Source organism: Xyrauchen texanus, chromosome 7 (genome assembly GCF_025860055.1).
Source record: "Xyrauchen texanus isolate HMW12.3.18 chromosome 7, RBS_HiC_50CHRs, whole genome shotgun sequence".
NCBI classification, from domain to species: domain Eukaryota; kingdom Metazoa; phylum Chordata; class Actinopteri; order Cypriniformes; family Catostomidae; genus Xyrauchen; species Xyrauchen texanus.
The window spans coordinates 45,818,586-45,839,213 of NC_068282.1; the positions used below are offsets into that span (position 1 = coordinate 45,818,586).

At 38.6% G+C, this 20,628-nt stretch overlaps 1 protein-coding gene across 1 annotated transcript in view; it reads right to left on the minus strand.

Annotated features, from left to right (window-relative positions):
* LOC127646963 (protocadherin-9) overlaps nucleotides 1-18,124 on the minus strand; it is a 377,566-nt gene extending 359,442 nt beyond the window's left edge. Inside the window, exon 1 of the mRNA XM_052130964.1 lies at nucleotides 15,089-18,124. Within this exon, the coding sequence (XP_051986924.1) occupies nucleotides 15,089-18,124 (3,036 nt within the window). The remainder of the gene's footprint in view (nucleotides 1-15,088) is intronic.
* Between the last annotated feature and the right edge of the window lie 2,504 nt (nucleotides 18,125-20,628).

Genomic DNA, 20,628 nt, shown 5'->3' on the forward strand with positions numbered 1-20,628 from the left:
AGGTGAATGCAGGTAAAGTGGAACATTTCAGCATAATCATCTAAAATATCATTTTATCATTCCATTAGGCCTACTTAAAAACAGCACTATATTAATCACTGTGTTAATCATAAACCAGTATGGGATGACATATATGAAACCATTTGCATCATATGTAAAAACAACCCAAATAAAAAATGGCCAAAGTGTCCCAATTTATCTATATTCACGTGGTGGAAATGATATTTGTTGGTTCATAAAAAAATTACTAAAATTACAAAAAAAAAAATCTTCTTTAATGCATGTGTCCATTGTTGGTAGACATATTAAATAGACTATTAAAAGTTGCTCATTTCTAAAAATTGCCCAAAGTTTCCCAAAATTGTCAACAGTCTTACCACCCTATTCTCTTTCCAGTTTTCCATCTAAGTTTGATGTTCTGCCAACAACGGTTTATATGCACTCATTTATATGCTGGAATTAGTGCTCGGTTATACGTAAAATTCAGGCAACATCAACATACCATAGCACTCCTCTGAAGTACAGGAAATAAACTTCCAGATGCTAGGCGGTCAGTAAACAGCGGCTCAGACAATCAGTGGATGAAAAAAAAAAAGAGGAATAGCTGGCCTGGAGCATTTGGCACCCGCTGTGTCATTACAATCAAAAGGCGATCTACATGTATATTTACACTCCAGCACCTGTTCCACCATCCGCATCGCTTTGGGAAGTAAATCAGCATCATGGTTCATGGCTTTTTGCCTATCGTCCAGCACAGTGCAATCAAGAGTCCCGGCAATCAGACGCCTTATTTTCCCCACGCTGGCAGAGTTAGTAGGGCCACTTCAGTGCTATTACCACTCCCGGGCCAGTCGTGAGACTTGTCAATGCTGTGCAATAAAAAGAGATTGAGACTGAAAGTTGAGATTGAGTTTTATTGTCATTTTTACTGCGCCTTACGAACATCGATTTGCCTGAGCAAGAAAAAGCAAGTGATGTATATACAGATCAGAGCGACTAATACCACGCCTGCCATCATAAAAATCACAGACTGCAAAGTCAGTGTGAAGAGGTGATTTTATGTCTTAAAAATGTTGTCTCGGGGTGCTGAGCACATTTTTCTCTAGCACAGCAATGTTTCTATCTTTCTCTTTCTTTCTTGCCCTTACAGGTTATATGAACATAAGCATGAAAATATATTTGTAAACACCGATCAGCCACAACATTAAAACCACCTGCCTAATATTGTGTAGGTCCCCCTAGTGCCGCCAAAACAGCACCAACCCGCATCTCAGAATAGCATTCTGAGATGATATTCATCTCACCACAATTGTACAGATCTGTTATCCGAGTTATCGTAGATGAGGCATTTCCAGCTGCAGAACTGCCTCTTCCTGGATGTTTTTTGTTTTTGGCACCATACTTAGTAAATTCTAGAGAATGTTGTGTGTGGAAATCCCAGGAGATCAGCAGTTACAGAAATACTCAAACCAGCCCATCTGCACCAATAAACATCCATGTGATTATCTAATCAGCCAATCATGTGGCAGCAGAGCAGTGTATAAAAGCATGCCGATACGGGTCAGGAGCTTCAGTTAATGTTCATATCAACCATTACTATTGGGGAAAAATTGGATCTCAGTGATTTGGACCGTGGCATGATTGTTGGTGCCAGATGGGCTGGTTTGAGTATTTCTGTAACTGTTGATCTCCTGGCATTTTCACACACAACCGTCTCTAGAATATACTCAGAATTAGAAAAACATCCAGTGAGGGGCAGTTCTGTGGATGGAAGCACCTTGTTGATGAGAGTGGTCAACAGAGAATGGCCAGAATGGTTGGAACTGACAAAGTCTACAGTAACTCAGATAACCACTCTGTACAATTGTGGTGAGAAGAATGTAACATCAGAATGCTATTCTGAGATGCAGGTTGGCGCTGTTTTTGACAGCACAAGGGGAACCTACACGATATTAGGCAGGTGGTTTTAATGATGTGGCTGATCTGTGTATACTAGGGCTGACCATTTTAACATGTTAATTCAGTGTGATTAATTATATAAAAAATATCGCTTTCATTTAAATAATTAACGCAATTAATCATGTACCTAGAACGTAATAAGGAATATTACTACCTGTTTTGAGCAGGGGGCGATACTTCAGCTGTGTAGGAAACGCACAGGTTATATAGAGAACAAACTTGCTTGACACTAGGGACAGCGCAAGATGAGAACCCTTTCTTGCTTGTTTTTCTACCCTTGTTTTTTATGGCTCAAGTGGTAGAGCAGGTCGGCCGCTAATCGCAGGATTGGCGGTTCGATTCCCGGCCCACACTACTCCACATGCCGAAGTGTCCTTGGGCAAGACACCGAACCCCAAATTGCTCCCAATGGTAGGCTAGCACCTTGCATGGCAGTGAGTGTGAGTGTATGAGTGAATGGGACACAGTGTAAAGCGATTTTGTAACCTCTAAGGTTAAAAAAAAGGTGCTATATAACTGCAGACCATTTACCATTTCTAAGTTCTTGTTTAAAGAAAAATGCTATGTTTATGACTTGATGCAAACAAATTGATGTTTCAAAAGTGTCCGTCTGATACAGGTGTGACAATCCCTTAGAAAAGCCCTTATAATAAATCTGTCTCAAGAGAGATTGACAAATTAAATTGCAAAATTGATTGCTGTGGACTGCAGGCCAATGAAAGGCCTATGCTCAATAATATGGAAATAAACAATGTATCACCCTCTAAAGCCACATCTTGCATTGTCTTATCAATGCTTTACTCATCTGTCACAATAATGTAATACATTTTTATATATTATATTCACAATTATTTAAATATAACTATTTATAATGATTTAATCATATATTAAATTGTTGTTGTTTGAGAGCCCTTCTCAGCAAAAAATATATTTGGCTGTCAATTGATGACATTTTTTTAATTGATTTAATTATACTATATTTATATATATATACTATATACATATAAATACAGTTTCCCCTGTAAAGTATTAAGGCATTTAAGCCACTCTTATAATGTATGAACTTCTTTGCATTTATTAACTTCTATAGAGGCATCTATTTTAAATAAATAATTTATAGAGGTTTCTTTTTAAAAAAAAAAAAATTATAAAAAGGTTTAATAACAAACAGTAACATGAATGGAACTCACGTTCTCTGTTAAATTATCTAATGGGTACAAAGTAGTCAAAATGACCATGTATGGAGAAACATATTGGCTTGTCTGTGACAAATACGACTACAATTCGTTCTCCCTCTCCAGGCTAAATTTGACATAAAAGAGAATACTCAAATTGTGCTGACATGTCATGACAGCAACAGTTGAAACTAAACTTGCTTTTAACCGACTGGTTTCTATAGCTCACATGTGGAAGTCATGACACCATTTCAATGCCTTGGGGATGTCACTAATGTGAGTTTATATGCCAGCTGGTTTACCTAATGCTGAAACTATCAGAGTAATGTATTATCCTCCCTCAGCTGCATGTCAAAGCAACAGCTGGGACATTCAAACCTGTAGTGCTCAACAGTCCAGTGAACTAGCCCTGAACTGATCCGGTTCTTAATATTTACACCTCTCCACATTATATTTATATATTTCATGCTTGGACAGGATGTTTGGGGCTCTTACCAGATAGACTGGACACGATGTATGGTGGTCACCGAGGTCAACTAGTCATCCTGAGACTCAATTACTTGGGTTGAATAGTTTTAGGGGTTGAACAGAAATATTGCGTCTTAAAATGCATCACCTTTAAAGCTGTTACAGCCATACATTTTCAGATGGATATTCAGCGTTGTTCAGATGGCCACAAGCATTGTGTGCTTAAGACGTTTAAGACACAAGTCGTGTAAAACATTTTGCTTTTTTATTTTTTATTTATTTGTTTCAAAATCCCATGCATTCTGTTGCATTCTGTTGTGTTTTCCCTTGATGATTTCCAATGCAAGTACGCATTTTAATGGCCCTTAAAAAAAAAAAAACATTAAATTGTGGTCATGTGAACCTGAAACAAGCGTAATTCCACAAGACTGATTGAATTCGGCAACAGTAGTTCAAAGGTTTTGCTGCTAAAATCGGTCTGTGCTTTCCGAAACTTTAATCACTGCCCCCAGTGGCCAAAGCTGGAAACGTTTTTGAACGCATGGGCATGTATGTGAGTTCCAGTTGGTGCAAATGTCCACAGAGGGGCACCAAAAGTGAGTTGTATTTTTAGTTGTAAATGATGTAAAACTACAGGAGATGTCAAAATGCTAATTTTATTAACTCCACACCCTAACAACAACCCAGAACCTAACGGTCAGTGGAGTAAAAGTGTAATTTTAGAGCAAAATTGTAACCTCTAATTTGCGCTTACAATTGTTTATGTGATCGCAGTTACTTCCTGATGCCCAATGGATCAGAACTCATGTCTCATATTAGTAGGTCCTAGAGTAAAATGTGTTCACACCTGAGTTACTGCAAAAATGTTAAATGGGGGTGCTTCTTGTTAGCAATTCTGCTGATTGGGGTTGATTTCAGGGTATAAGAACTGTTGGAAACAACATGTTGATTACACAGGGCTTCCGCAAGACCTGTTAGTCAACTAGTTCTTCAGGCAACCCACCAACTAGTCGACTTTAAAAATCTGTAATTTTCAACAAAATGTTTGGAACTGTTAACGGACCAACTCATCACTAGTGTCATCCAGCATAAAGGACTATCCTGATGGGATTACCCTAACCCTCCCCTTCAAAACATTTGTTTGCTTATTTATTTATCTCTCAGTATTCAACCACAGCGCAAGCTCATCAAGTTATCAGACCAACAACTGAAGCCACGCTCTAAAAATTGAAGTGATTAAAGAAGGAGTTTAAACCGTGGATGTGTTTGCTCGGCACTTTCATTTACACCATTTCACTCAGCAAGTGTTTATGCAGCACTTAGATGCCAGCTCGCAACCAAACACCTGCTCTGTGAAGCATCAGATCATATTCAGCTCTAATCTGTTGTGGTTCTTATATCATTAAAGAGATTTTCCCATTGTGAACTATAAACCTATCAAAAATAAAAGGGCCATTGAGGGGAAGCTTAGACAGAAAGATGAATAAATCTTTATAGGTGTGTGCATGTCAACTCTCAATGTTGTATTTCTACTAATCACATCGGTAAGCATGTATTTACTATAACATTTATACATTTTTTAAGCTCAATTGACAGCATTTGTGGTATAATGTTGATTACCACCAAAAAATATTTCAACTCCTCCCTCCTTTTAAAAAAATAAAAAAGCAAATATCGACGTTAAAGTGAGACGTTTACAATGGAAGTCAATGGGGCCAATCCGTAAACTTTAAAATACTCACTTGAATAGCCATAAGACATAAACAATATATGTTTTAAATTGCTTCCTAACCTTTTCTGTGTAAAGTTATAGCCAGTTTTACAACCATGACGATGCAATGTCAACAAACTTTACAGCTTAAATAATAAATGAGTTTTAACTGAAGAATTCATAAAAATCTAAGCTTCACATTTCTGCCTTTAAAACCTCCGAAAATTGGCCCCATTCACTTCCATTGTAAATTTATATACTTGTATTATTATTAGTGCTGTCAATCAATTAACATTTTTAATCAAATTAATTACATGGTGTCCCGATTAATTAATCGCAAATACAAATATCTGCTGAGAAAGCCCCTCATATAACAATAATTCAATATATAATGATGAAATAATTATACATAGTTATCTTTAAATATTAAAAAATTATATTAATTATATATATAATACAAAATATTCAGATAATTAAAATGCATTACATTCTTGTGGCAGAAGAGTTAATCATTGATAAGGCAATACAAAGAGCGGCTTTAGAATACAATGTATTGTTTACTACCATATTATTTATCATAAGTCAATCATTGGCATACAGTTCACAGCAATCCATTAAACAAGTGAATTTGTCAATCAGTTCGAGATTTATTATGAGGGCTTGTTTAAGGACCCATCAATGTAAACCTGCTTGTTTAGCGTATCAGGTGCGTTGCGTCATAAAAATTACATTTTTAGCTCACTGTGTCAAGTTAAATATAGTTTAATACTTAGAACACACTTTGAGATCCCTTAGTTCGGATTTGCGCTCCATCAAGTGTCTTGAACGCAAGAATGTAACGCATGTTTGTGTTGTGCTGTCTGCTGAAGGGTTGTTTTGTTCACTGTATAAACTGTACATTGCCATACAGCTGAAGTTTCGCTTACTGCCCTCTGGAGTAAACAGGTGGTACTACAAGCTTGCATTTCTCAGGAATCTTCCTTATTACGGTCCGGGGGGATGCGATTAATAGCGTACAATTTATAATAAAATTAATCACACTGAATTAAAACATTAAATCGACAGCCCTGATTATTCTTTAACATTTATTTGTATTTGTATTATTATTATTATGATTTGCTTTTTTTAAAGAAAAGGAAGGACCAGTCGAAATATTTTGTTTTGTGGTATTCAATATTATGCTACAAATGCTGTCGATTGAGCATAACTTGTATTGAACCCTGAATATTCCTTTTAATGTTAAAATGTTTTATTTTTCTATTGCAGTACGCAGAGACAACTATAAGCAAGTCCATTTGCTGATTTTTCCAAGTGCCCCAACTTCCTGTTTCAATTGGAAATATGTCAACACATGAATGAAAATTGTGTTGATTCATTCTGCTTGTACTCTTCAATATAAGGCCTACAACCTTAAAGATGTTTTTCTTCCCCACTCCTATCTCAGTTTTATAAATGCAATCCTTCTCTTTTCCTCTGAGTTGACTGCCATTTACTTTTGAAAATTATTTCTTATAATATCTGAAAACCTTGAAATTCCAAACCTCACATTGGGCTTCAGGGTATCTTTTGTCGTTTCATATCTCATAGAAAGATTTTGCACAGTTCAAATTACAACTATTCTAAAGCTAGAAAAAAAATGTAACAAAGTATGGGTTTTTCCAAGCTACTGCTTTTCACAATGATACCTCACTTTAACTCTTTTCATTCTTTAAATTTCAGCCCAATATAACTAAAATTTAAATGCACCTTCTGGACGAACTGCCTCTAAAATTTCAAATTAAAAGCAACAGAATACTTTGTTTTTTCTTCTATTTTCTATATATATTTTAATTGTCGGTCCATTGCAATAGAACTGTTTCTGTTTTAAACAAGTGTTTTGAATTATTTTAACCAAATGTGTGCATACTCTGATGCATGGCATCATCTTAGAAAAACCTTAGACCTGTATGATGAAAGTGTTACAACACTAATCCAACTGACATGGAGCGAATAATTAATTACACTTTTATCTGCAGGCAAAACCTCTTATTATCTGTAAAGGTGCAGATTATTTAGGCTCACGTGTCAAAAATGAATGAATAAAAAAATTCACTTGTTAACATTTATTATGAAATTAAAAAGATCAAATATCACTGTTTAAACAATGCTCAGCAGAAAACAAAACAAAAAACATTAATAAATAGTAATAGTCATCAAAGATTACTTGAGCTGATTACAGATTGCAATTTGGAAGTACATTATTAACAAGCAGAGGAAACAAAATCATAACAGTCCATTATAGAATAACACAGCACATTAAGCAAGATTACCAGGAGGTCAATTTACATAAAACATCTTTTTATGTACATTATAAATTACGGTGAGTGCAGTGAAGGGGGTGGAACAGAGAAGTTCACTACAGATTACGGTAATCAAAGCTATTAATCTGAAGAGAGAGAGGAGGTGCTGTTATCTGACAGGATGACTCCTTCAACCTTTCTAAAAGCCCTCCAGGGCTCATACTGTTATAATGATGTCATCAAGAGGTCACAATGATGTCATCGTGTCAGAGAAACCGCACCAAAGGATGGGGCAGTTTAGTACACTCTAAAAATAAAGGTTATTCAATCTTTCATTAATCAACAATTTTTCGATGTATAGGATTTAGCTGAGTTAGCTTTTTAATTAAATGTTTTTAATGTAATATTATAGATTCTTCAGATCAGCGTATTGGTTTCTTTACAGCACCTGTACACACTGTAGAGGTTTTTCTGGAGAATATCAAGGTATTAATAGAACTTTAAAAGTTTCTCCTGTGGCATCAAGCTGTAAAGTCTTTTTTTTTGTTCAAATTTGAGCCTTTATTTAAGAGTGCAAGGTGGTGTTGATGTGAAATATGATTCTTTTGTCCCAAAAGCAAGTTATGTCAAGATGAATTGGTGCACATTAGACAAACTCCTATTGTACCCCAGGTGAACATTTGAAACAATGTAAAAACGTGGACTAAAATGAAAAAGTGTCCAGAACATCACAAACAGGTCAAGAAACATTTTCTTCCACCATATCTACTTTAGCCATTTCATTTTGTGTAGGAGATCCCCAAATGCATTGTTCTGGTTTCTTCTGTTTTTTTTTACTGTCATTCAAAACTGCAGTTGAAATAACCAGAGACTTCTCTTGTTAAGATGATAGGGTTTAATATTCATTTAATACTGTATGCATTAGGACATATAATTCGGGATCATGCAATGTTAAAAATGAATTAACGTAAATGAGTGATTAGTGCTGGATTAAAGCATGAAAATACAAATCAAAAGAGTGAAAGTGTTCTCGCCTAGACTGTTAAGAGATCACAGATCGAATCCCGCAGTCATCTATTATATATTCGTTTGCTTTATGAAATGCATTCAAGATGAATGGTGCTGACATTTGCTTGCAACTTCAGCAAATGAGCAGCCATTCAGATTGAACAATGGAAACGACACCACTAAATACAATGAAATTCACACTATTCTTTCATTCTTGTCCCTTTGTGACTCCAAAGACCTACTAAGGTTTCCAAATCAAGACATTCACATACAGTGGCCCCCAAAAGTATTTGGACCCCATTGGACCAGCATATTGGAATTTGTTCATTTGGGCATTCGCCACTTTGTTTGATAATTGAAAAAGAGTGTGGTGTCCATCTAAGGTTTGGTGGCAACTGTAGGTTAAATCTCTAACATTTACTCTATGACATATATAAGTGATGTTCATGAAAATGATGAAAAATAAAAAAACATCTGTGGTCCACAATATCATCAATATCCTGGTAATTTGCCAATGGTCTGTGCTAGTTTTTTTTTTTTTTTTTTGGATAAGCTCTCCTCCATTGGTTAGTAGTTTCAAATGCTAAAATTATTGTGTGTGTTGTGCATTGTCCAGTAGTACAGATCTTGCTTGAAGTTCTTCCACTGATGACATCTGTACATCAGTGAAAATATATAAAATTACTCAAGCTTGCTTAAAATTTTTGCCTGCACACCCAAGTGAGGTACCATCTTTCCAGCCACAAACTTGCTATATTTTGGCTTTGCAATGGCCATCCTGAGGCAATTTTTCATTTTTTGCACAGCCTCTTTAAAAAACGAAATCGCCCAGTAGCCTATCATAAGCCTTTTTCATAAGTATTCTAGACTATTAGAGATCAACTTTAACTTCAGAGGTTGAGCTTCACCAAGACAGAGGCATGAGGATTTCACCTCTGTGTTAGGCCTAAAATGTGTCCAGTCAAGGGCCTGTTTGCTCCCACCAGGGAACTGTGTTGGAGGTATAATGGGTTATGTAAGAAGACTGGACAGCCGTGTAAATCGCAAGAGGGTAAGCCACTGTTGTTCTGGCTGAAACAAGAAGTCTGCTTTGGAAATGAAGCAGGACTGACCCTTGAATTGAGAGAGGGATGTTTAGAAAAGTGGACTGGAGAATTAAAAACCTTTCAAAGAACCCTTGTTTTCCAGTGTGTACATTCAGGACCTGACCTTTGGGTTTGGTTGAGTCTTACATTACCCAATGATGTCAATATATTGTATGAAATTGGTGCATTCAAGTTGAAAAATAATTCGATTTGCATTACAAAAATGTCCCTCATTCCCTCAAAGCTGGTATTAGCTGGTTTAAGCTGGTCTTTCAGCCTGGCCAAGCTGGAGAAAGGGAGTATGTTCACATGGAGTCTGCATCCATTTTTCTAGATCACTTTTCTAGGTGCTAGATGGATGTCTTTGACTGTTACTATGCGTCTCTGTGTTCTATTTGTGCATTGCATCTAGCATTTTTAGCACATAAATGTGATCGGTCTGAACTACCCCAAAGAAGGTTGGTCTCAGCCTGTCTAGCTGACAAGAGTCCAAAACCCCTATAAAACCAGCACACCTGGGAGACCAGGTAAGACCAGCAAGCCTTAAGCTAGTTTACAGTGTTTTTCAGCAGGCATAAATGCAAAAATATTTTACACCAGTCAAAGAAGTGTCAAACCCATTAATGAATTGCAGAGGTTTTGTTAGCTCGATAATGAGAGGCAGCGAGGAGCCGTAAGTATTGTACCGTGGCTATATCTCTTTCAGTGGCCCACTGGAGCCCCTCCATCAGCTCAATGTGCCAGATATCGCAAAAGACATCCCCCTCAGGTGCAATAATGTCACAGTCCATTAATCTTTTCAAACTTCAGGCCCTGATCATGGGTGCCCCTTCCATGCTAATCCCTTATTAATGTGGCAAATTAACCTGCATGTGGAGAAAGTGTTACTCCCTCCCAGCCTTTCACCATCAAATTACGGAGTCTATTACCCCATTCCCTTGTACTGTCTGAATTCTCTACTGTTTGCTTTAGGATGTCTATTCATCGAAGCATAAAGCCACTTGAGAAAGCCTCGGACAAACACACACACATCTCTTCTTCCCAGATATCATTCACTCCGTGCCCTCGGTAGTAACATTTGTCTAGCACACATATGGCTGAGTTTTTCCGAGTGTGAGCCCATTGCATGCATAATCTCTTGAGATACAATGTTGCAATTCAAGTCAGCATCTAAGCACTTTTGTCCCATTCTGGTTTTGTCTTCACTTTTTGAGAGTGCCAGCAAGGGCTATGCCTACAGATTCCTGCTATTATGTGAGAGAGGGAAAGACCTGACTGTGTTCAGCTTTGCCAGATTAGAGGAAAGCTTAGTAAAAAAACAAAAATATACTGCATACAGAGCGACCCGAGACAATCATGTAGTCTCTATAAAGCAGTCCCAGGGCATCTCTTGGGTCTGATTGCTTCCTAATCCAAACAGTTGGAAGAATCCTGCCTCATTATTGATAACACTGCCTCATAGTGCTGTTACTCCATTATCTGCTCGAGACAGATCAGTGCACTGATACATATAAATGAGGCTCAGTAAAAATTTTGATTTCTGAATAGATTTGATAAGATCTGGTTTTGTTACTGTAACTCAACTGGTAAAACATGGCACTAACAATGCCAAGGTCACAGTTTCGAATCCCAGGGAATGTACATCCTGATGAAATGGATTGATGCTTTAGATAAAAGTGTCTGCCAAATACATAAATGTAAATGTAAACTCCTATAAGGCATTTAAGTGGGTCCATTGTGATGTTTTGAAGAGATTCTTTGTTGTGAAATCAGAGCAACTGCCTAAAACTTAGTACTGTATGTATTAATAGTTGAACCCAATGTAACAGACAGAAAACTCTCCAGTATGGAACACAAATGCTCTTTTCAGTTATATAAATGCTTGTATAATTTTAGTTTGGAGTCAGCAGTCACTTCTCAGTTTAATTTCTTCAACTGAGTTTATTAATCAGGCTTGTTGAGGACTTTTCCCGCAGAGCCGTGAGACTTGCACACTACGTGTGCACACTTAATCAATAACTTAAATGTTTCATGCACTTTGTAATAGACTTTTTAATGTGCTCCCATCCTGAGAAGCTATTGAACCGTGACGAGTGCGAATGTGTGTTTGCCCCATGCAATAAAAACTATAAATGAGAAACAAATGGTCTACTTGGATTATTTCATGATAAACACTGTTCATCAAATAGTACATCTAAAGAGGGGCAATTTGTGTCTGTTATATGAGTGAGTCTCAAACCCCCCAAAAAGTGGGACTTTAGTAAGTGCAAGCCATGGTGGGATTGCCGCATACCTTTAGCGACACAACCATATGGCACAAGCTTCTGATTGGTCTCAAAGAAATAGTTCACCCATATTAAAATGATGTAATTATTTACTGAACCGTTATAAACCCCCATGATTTTCTTTCTTCTGTGTAACACAAAAAGGAGACATTAAGCAGGATTTTGATGGCACTTACCCAACAATAAAAGTGAATGGTGACCCAGGCTTTCGAGCAAGATTTCCAAGGCATGATAACGTTCTAGTCTGTTCCTCAAAAAAGCTGTTGAAGTAGCACTGACTACTTCTATTGTAGTTGTATAATATTTTTTGGCCTTGCTGGAGCTTGAAAGTACTTGGTTCCCATTCACTATTTATTACATGGAAAAGAGTAGCTCAAACCCTCTGCCAGCCTTCTTCTTCTGTGTTACGTGTAAAAAGAACATCATGCGGGTTTGGAATCACAGAATATTTATTTTTAGCTTAACAATGTTGTCATTTTATATGGCGGCTACATTTTTTTCCCTTTGCACAGCGGCAAAGCAAGATTAAACTGGTAATGGTTGCTACGCACCTGACTATCATGCAGGTTTACATGTGCTCACTGTTGTTTGCACTGCTTTAGTTCACTGGGTTAACAGAAAGGCCAAACTTTAATTGGCCTATGGCTGTCAGCACAGGATTTGGGTGTTGTAATAAGCTTGTCGCTGATGTGGCTGTAGCTGCACTAACCAACTCTGCATTGAGATTGCCCATGCATTTACAAGCTTTACAGTGGGAATGTACAGCCAATGGCCTTTAAAGAGACACCCGAGGGCAGTCTATGTTCAAACACATCCCCCTCTAGACTGTACTTCGCAGTGTGTTACACTGCATATACAGTGTTAACAGGCATGTGCCCCTGTGCTTACAGTGAAGACTATTGTCTTGGGTCACCGAGTCTTTCGTAAAGGCATGTGCAGCATGACAGCGAGGATTCCCAATGGGACAGCAGCTACAAAGGCCACTCTCTTGGCCTGAATTGCCGTTTTTATTTTGTAATCTGTCATTCTACATTGCCATTTGCCTTTTTCTTGCTCCCTACAATATACAGTGTGTCTGAGACAGGGAGATGAAAACAGGATGTAATGAATCGGCTTGCATATTCAGTGCTATTAAATAAAAGATCTCTTTGAAAAACTAATTTTTTTTGGCAGGGGAATGGGTATGAGTTGTACTGTAACTTATAGAGGGGTTATATCCCATGTGGTCTACCCCAGTTCATATTTGTGATCTGTTTCACCCACACAAGGGCAATCCAGATCCCCCTCCCACTCCCCTTTTTTCACAAACACACACACACACACACACACACACACATTGTCCAGACTCTCATTCACCCAGAAAACAATATAAGACACGTTTTTTTTAGTACAGATTTCTTGCTAAAGGAAACAATAAACAATTCTCCATATTTTTATACCAAGCTATATTTGAGCTAAATTATCATAAAAAGTTAGCTAAATCAGACAAAATGTGGGATCTGCAATTGAAAAAATATATATATTTAAATGTTTTTATTCTGAAAATGCAAAAAGCTTGATTTTAGGGTTAGGATTAGGTCTGTGGTCATTCTAATTAGTTGTATATCAAAACATTAGAAGTATATAGTAGCTAGGTAACTGTGTGTGTGTGTTTTGGGGTATTTGTAAAGTTTGGGGGGAAATTTGTCCCCAGAAGTTAGCTACGTATGGGATATCTGGGACAACCTCATTAAAAAAAAAAAAAAAACTGTTTGGGGTAGTGTTAGATCTGATGTAATTATAATTAGCTTTATACACAGTAAGAATAATAGAAGTCTATGGTACGTCCTCTCTTAGATTGCTAGGTAATCTGTACTGTTTGTGTGTGTACTCTATGTGTGTTTGCTGTTTCTCTAACAGTCAGATTTTATATATTACATCTGTAATAGCCAATATCAATATGTTGTGTATCCAGGCCATTGTTAGATATGAGCTGCTTACTGAGGGAGCTGCTAACGTACACACCCATGCACAAACACACACACACACAAAAGGGCAAGACAAAATAGATATAGACAAAAAAGTGAGCGAGAGAGAGAGAGAGAGAGAGAGAGAGGGTTAGCAAGAGTGTGTAACTACCCCCACCATCTCCCCTTGCATTGCAGACGCACTGCATGTTGGCCCATAGCCAGATTTATGCCATACAGAACAACAGTGCCACCTAAAGGTAATATTCCCCTCCTTTTGCCCTCCCTCCCTTGTGTCTTTCCTCTTAGTCTGGATTTCAAAATAAGAAATGCTGTGTTTGTTTACTCGCACTTGCTATTTTAACACTTTATACAGTTGATTTGTCTTGAATGTTATGCACATCTAACTGGAGTGAACACTGTTCTATGTTCATGGTCTGAGATAGTTTATTTGTACACACTAGTATGAGGACATACATTTTTTGTATGTGTGTCTACATATTTACTATTAATAGATTAATTGCAGTCCAGGATTAAATAAGAAAACAGAGAATGCTAGTAAAGAAAAATAGGTTGAAACTAATTTGAGTGGATATAAAAGTGATGATTTGTTTGATAATGCCAAGAGTCAGACTAATCTTTTTGTATTGTCTTTATAGGAGTTTAGCTGCCAAAATGAGACAATGGTGATCGAAGTAGAAAGGCAAGAAAAAAATGTTTCTTTCACAAATTCTCAGAGCATTGTATCTTTGAACCATGACAGAGCAGTGAAATTAACTTAAATCTAGCTTGTTAGCAATTATAAGAGAAGTTGGATTCGTTTTGAATCTCACCCATTAAACCAATGGCTTATGCAGCACTTGTTTCAAGTAGAGGTTTATAAATAAAAAAATAAAGTAAACAGAACAAAAACACAGAAATGCATGTGGCAAGAAGATGACAAAAGCAATTTGTTTGGGTCTGCTAGTTTCATATAAAACACATACAATATTAAGGATTTTTTTTTGGTCATATATGAGAACATCTATGGAAGGGGAGACGTTTTCAAAATCTATTTCTACATAGTGCATCACAAATGTATCACTCAGAGCAAGTAAGCTATGACAGGCACTTCAGTATTGAGCAGGGCGGTTATACGCAGTACTTATAGACCAGTAAAAGTGTTCTTTTACCTGTCTGGTGTGCAAAGGTGCCCCCTTTGACTTGAAGCCTCCTTGTGAACTGCATTCTGAGGCACTGAAGTGATCTGAGCTGGTGGAGGACCGTTTGGAAAGCGTGTCACAGCCCCCAACAAAGGTATTGTCCAACGGCAGCTCCTGTATGACATGGTGCTTTTTCACAGACACCGGAGTGTCAGCTTTTAGGTGGAAGGCCGATTGGGGTGAAGCAGACTTGTAGTGCCGGGCCAGGTCTGGGCTGCTGGGTTTGAATGTGGTAGTAGGGGTGGCATTCCAGTCAAAGCGTCCAATCCCAGGCTCCTCGAGCTCAGCCGGGAGACTGATGGTTCCATTAATGGGTTCGTGGGCAGGGTCGACAGGTTTGTTCTCCTCAATGGTGACAAAGTTCAAAAGGGAGCTCTTTGGAGACTTTCTCTTTTTACGCTTCTTCTTCTTGTTCTGCTTGTTCTCCTGGTTGGGCGACATCCACTCGGCACCCTGCTTTTTTCTCTGCGCGGCTTTGAACTGTGAGGCGTGACGGCACCGCACCAGAACCATTATGAAGATGACCACAATCACCACCATCGCACCTGTAACAATGGCGATTATGGTTTTTAGGTTGTCGACATTCTGATAAGTCTCGCTGCTCTCGCCGATGTTCCTATCAAGTGGAGTTTCCATTGTCCGACGGATGAGGTCATGTATATATGAGGAATTTCCAACTGTGTCATTGACGAAAAGGAAAACAAGGACGAGGGTGTGCAGGGACTTTGGATAGCCAAGGTCACTGATGTTGACCACTAACCTATGGAGGCCAATGTCTGCAACAGTGGGTTTCTCCTCTAGAGTGATGTTTCCCGTTACAGGGTCAATTCTGAAAAGACCTCTGTTGTTGCCACTCACAATTGTGTATTTAAGTTCTGCATTCATACCTGTGTCACCGTCTACTGCAAAAACCTCAGCGACAACCGATCCTGGAATTGCAGACAGTGGCACTAGTTTGAAAGAGGTGTTTGATGGTGGATAGATGACAATGGGGGTGTTATCATTGACATCAATGACATTGATGGTCACCTTAGCAGCTGATGAACATGGGGGACTTCCATTGTCCACCGCTCTGATGTCAAACGTGTAGGAGCTTTGCTGTTCTCGGTCAAAGGAAACATTGGACTTTATCACTCCAGAATCTGGATCAAGGATGAAGTTCTCATTATCGCTGAGGATCGAAAGCCTTACCACGGCATTCTCACCAGCATCAGCATCTGTGACAGTAATCACTCCTACTGTGCTATATTTAGGCAGATTCTCAGACACAAAGAACTGAAAGTGGTTGTGTGTGAATTTAGGGCTATTGTCGTTTTCGTCCAATATGGTCACAATGACTGCCGCTTGACTTTGCAGAGCCCTGGTGCCATTGTCTCTGGCGGTGACCGTAAAGAGAAACCGCTCTTGTTCCTCCCTATCAAACACCCTTGATGCGGTTAGCACCCCTGTTTTGCGGTCGAGATCAAAGAACGAAGCATTGGGTCCAAGTTGGTAGACAATCTCAGCGTTCCTTCCACTGTCCTCATCTGTAGCGCTGATGGTTGTCAGGAACATGTCACGTTGGTTGTTTTCCATGACTGCCAGTTCGATGACAGGCTGAGTGAAAATGGGTGGATTGTCATTCTCATCCTCCAGCCTTACTCTGACCAGGGCAGTCTGGTTCAAACTAGGTTTTCCAGAGTCAGAGGCCACAATCTTAAAGATGTACTCCTTTGTTCCCTCATAATCGAGCAATGCAGATGTTTCTAACAAATACTGGTTATCATAAACTGCTTTGAGGTGAAAAGGAACATCTTTTTCAATAAAACAAATAACTTTGCTATTAACATCAGTGTCTTTGTCAGATACAGTAATAAGAGCAATCTTGGTGTTAATTGGATCTTTTTCAGAAAGCATCACGGTACCATTGGTTGGACTTATGATGTATCTTAGATCGATATTTGGAGCATTGTCATTTACATCGGTCACATTGATAGTTATTGTGGCTCTTGCTGGACTAGAGCTTCCATCGCTGGCTTGTACTGTCAGTTTATGAATGGCAGACTCCTCTCTATCTAGCGGCCGTTGAACTGTTATGAGTCCAGAGGTGGAGTTCAGAGCAAAAAGTCTCCGCGTGGCTTGAGACACTTGAGTACCAAACATGTATTTAATTTCTGCATTGGCCCCCACATCTGCATCAGTGGCTTGCAACTGAACTACTGACGTTCCAACAGGAGAATTTTCTGGGATGTGGACCTCAATTTGGTTCTCTTTGAAGACAGGCCGGTTATCATTAACATCAGTGACGGTCACCTGTAGAATGGCTGTGCTGGATTTTTGTGGGTTCCCCCCATCCTCCACTTTGACTTTCATCACATAAGTATCTTTCTGCTCTCTGTCTAAATTCTGTTGAACTATAAGCTGAGGCCATTTCTCACCCTCTGGCGTCTCCACAATATCCAAACCGAAAGCACTCTGCCCATTCAACAGCTCATACTTGTGTACACTGTTGGGTCCGGTATCTGGATCGGTGGCAGAAGGAATGGCAAAGCGGCTGTTAATTAGTGTGTTTTCCGGAATTGAAATATTGATCACCGGGGAGGGGAACATAGGGGCATTGTCATTGGTGTCTTTGACAATGATCTTTATTTTGATTAATCTGAAATATTCATTAGGCAAAATGACCACCTCAATTTCAAAGGAACACTCACTGTCTTCAAAAGAGGGGCCAGGGCAGAGTTTCTCCCTGTCAATACGGTTTGCGGTGGTAAAGATTTCTCCTGTATTGCTCATCACTCTTAATAACGGGTTGTCCCCGGCTTTCGACACAAGTCTGTAAACCAAATTACTGCTAGCCCCGATAGCAGAGTTCATATGGGAAATGTTCAAGTCTTTTGGTATGTTTCCAATAAGAACATTCTCCTGTAGCTCTTCACGAATAGGGTAAATGAGCTCTTGGGCTATGGTTGGATCTAACCAAAAACAAGCAACTAATGTTGCCAACAAGAAAAAATCCCTTAAATCCATGACAGCAGTTCACGCGTGTTCCCGCTGCTTCAATTCAAACAGTTGTCTCCATATGGTGTTGTCACAGCCAAGGTTTCACAGAGCCATACATTTGAAGACAAAACAGCAGCCAAAAACGACCCTACAAATACAACATTATAAAATGCATTACAAATCCATAACAGTCTACAACACACAAGCCAAGTCAAAGAAGCAAATCAGTATAGGAATAGTGCATCAAACACATCAAATTATAAATAATGTTTAAGAAAGTAAGTTATAAATATTAGTAGCCTATGATGTGTGCATACTGTGTTAAAGGTGTCTTGCTCTATAAAGATGACACTGAATTCTAGTTATAATTATTCAGTGCATTTAAAACACCACTACAGTCTGGTATCCACTGTAATAATTTCCATGCGCACATACACTCTCACGGGCTCTGGAAAAGATAATGCGGCCAGTCATGCACTCATCATCATCTTACAAGACATTTCACATAATGTGAATAACGAGTAGTGGAATGTCTTTAATGTCTCCCTCTTCAGAATTACACATCATGCATTTGGGAATTATTGTAATAATTAATCTATTAATGATTAAAATAATAGTTGCATCAGATACGAAAGCCTAATTTAAATAAGGCAGTATTTAAATTCTGGATGCAAACCCGTTTGGGTGTATGCATGCATGCATTTTCTTACCCAGTTCACAGTGAGCTCGTTCATACGGGGAGCATCAGTTACCGATTCTCGCGCATAGTGACAAATCCGTTTGATCTGTGTGAGTGCTGTCAGACAAATTATTTGACTCCAGTATAATATGAAGATATCCTTATTGATCAGTGCTTTCAGGACTAGGACAGTAAAGAATATTACAAGCAATTTAGCCCCCAAAATCCAATTGCTTTAAGGGAAAATGTTGATTTAACGGCAGTAAAGTAAACAATCTTCGTTTATGCATTAAACTTTCCTCCGCAGATCAATGTGCGGTCGAGCGCGCGCGGAATGCAGTGGTCGCTGTTGAATTAGGCGATCCACGGTAAGCGAGCGTTAACGGTCCCGTGCGGTCATTCCGCATTACCGGATGAACCCTATTACACCTGTTCTGTTCAAATATACACACGAACTATCCCATTAGAAGAGAGGGAAAAAAGTGTCAAGTTCAAATATGATCAAATGCATTTCGCTCTCAGTCTTCAGACAGAAAATAAAATCCACTGCTTCTGTCCCGGGGTCTCGTGCGTGATATGCTGCGCACACCTGAATCAGAAAAAGTCCAAACGGCGGGATGTTGAGATATGCTGGGATGCTTCTCCTCGCGCTCTCTTCTTCCCAAGACTGAATTTCTCTCACCAACTCTGAGTATGCCCACAGGGGAACGCCCACTCCGTCGCTGATTGGTCAGTCTCTTCATTAATATCGCGGATAGGGAAGGAGGCGTAATATGATTGGTTAGCATCAACGTCAGTCAAGAGCGCTGCTGTTGCGGACCGAAGTGCCTCAGAAAGACGCTGCAGGCGGCGGGATGCAGAGGTTCTTTTGACTGTTAAATTTCAACAAATTATGAGAAAAGATAAAACATGAATAATGTAGTGTTTATATCGTGATGATATCAAGAACACAAGTTATAAATGTCTCGTCACTTGTGTCTGACGATTATGTCTGTTACGTTTACGTCGAGTTAAGAAAAAAATTCACTTATGTCTGGGCTAGCTATTTGCTTCTACCTAGTAGGCTATTAAGTTGGTAGGAATAAAACGGCACAAAGTGCACTTTGAGTTCTTCCTTTACATACAGTTCTTTCTGTCCTTGTCATTTACTGACTGACAATTTTATTGTTTCATATAAGTAAATAAGTATGTCATTAAATTTTAAGATGTATTTGAATCGAAAAGTGTTGAATTGTGAATACAGCCGGCTCAAAATATCTACATATATGCATACATGTAAAAATGATTTTATCTCTTTTGGAATAATCTTTATCATGCTTAAATAACTAAGAGAATATGTTTCTGTCCATCTCGCAGTGAAGCACGTTGGGAAACGGAGCAGGTCGAGTTGAGTTGTGGTAAACAGTACCATCTAGAGGCGAAGGCTGGAAACATGCGTTTATCTCTCATCTGATAAGTTTAGCTGAAGTGGGACGTCACTCCCGTCGAGGTCTCAGGTGTGTTTGTGTGCGTGTGATAAACCTTTGTTAGGTCAAAGAAGGAGGGTCAAACTATTCTGTCAGTTTCTTGAAAATTATTATCTGTGCTTTCTTCCAACACTGACACAAGATAGATAAAATAATAATAATAAAAACTTCTAAATAGGATTTTTTTGGGGGGGCTGACACCCTGGGTCAGTGTATCTCACCACTGAACAGTTATTTAAACATGACTGTAGTTAGTAAAGAGAAAATACATTAGGGGCAATTCCTATTATGCAGCATGTTAATTTCCCCCAATCATATGTGCCTACTATTCTAATTAAAGTATGTAAACACAGATATGTTTTTAAAGATAAAAATCATACTAGCTA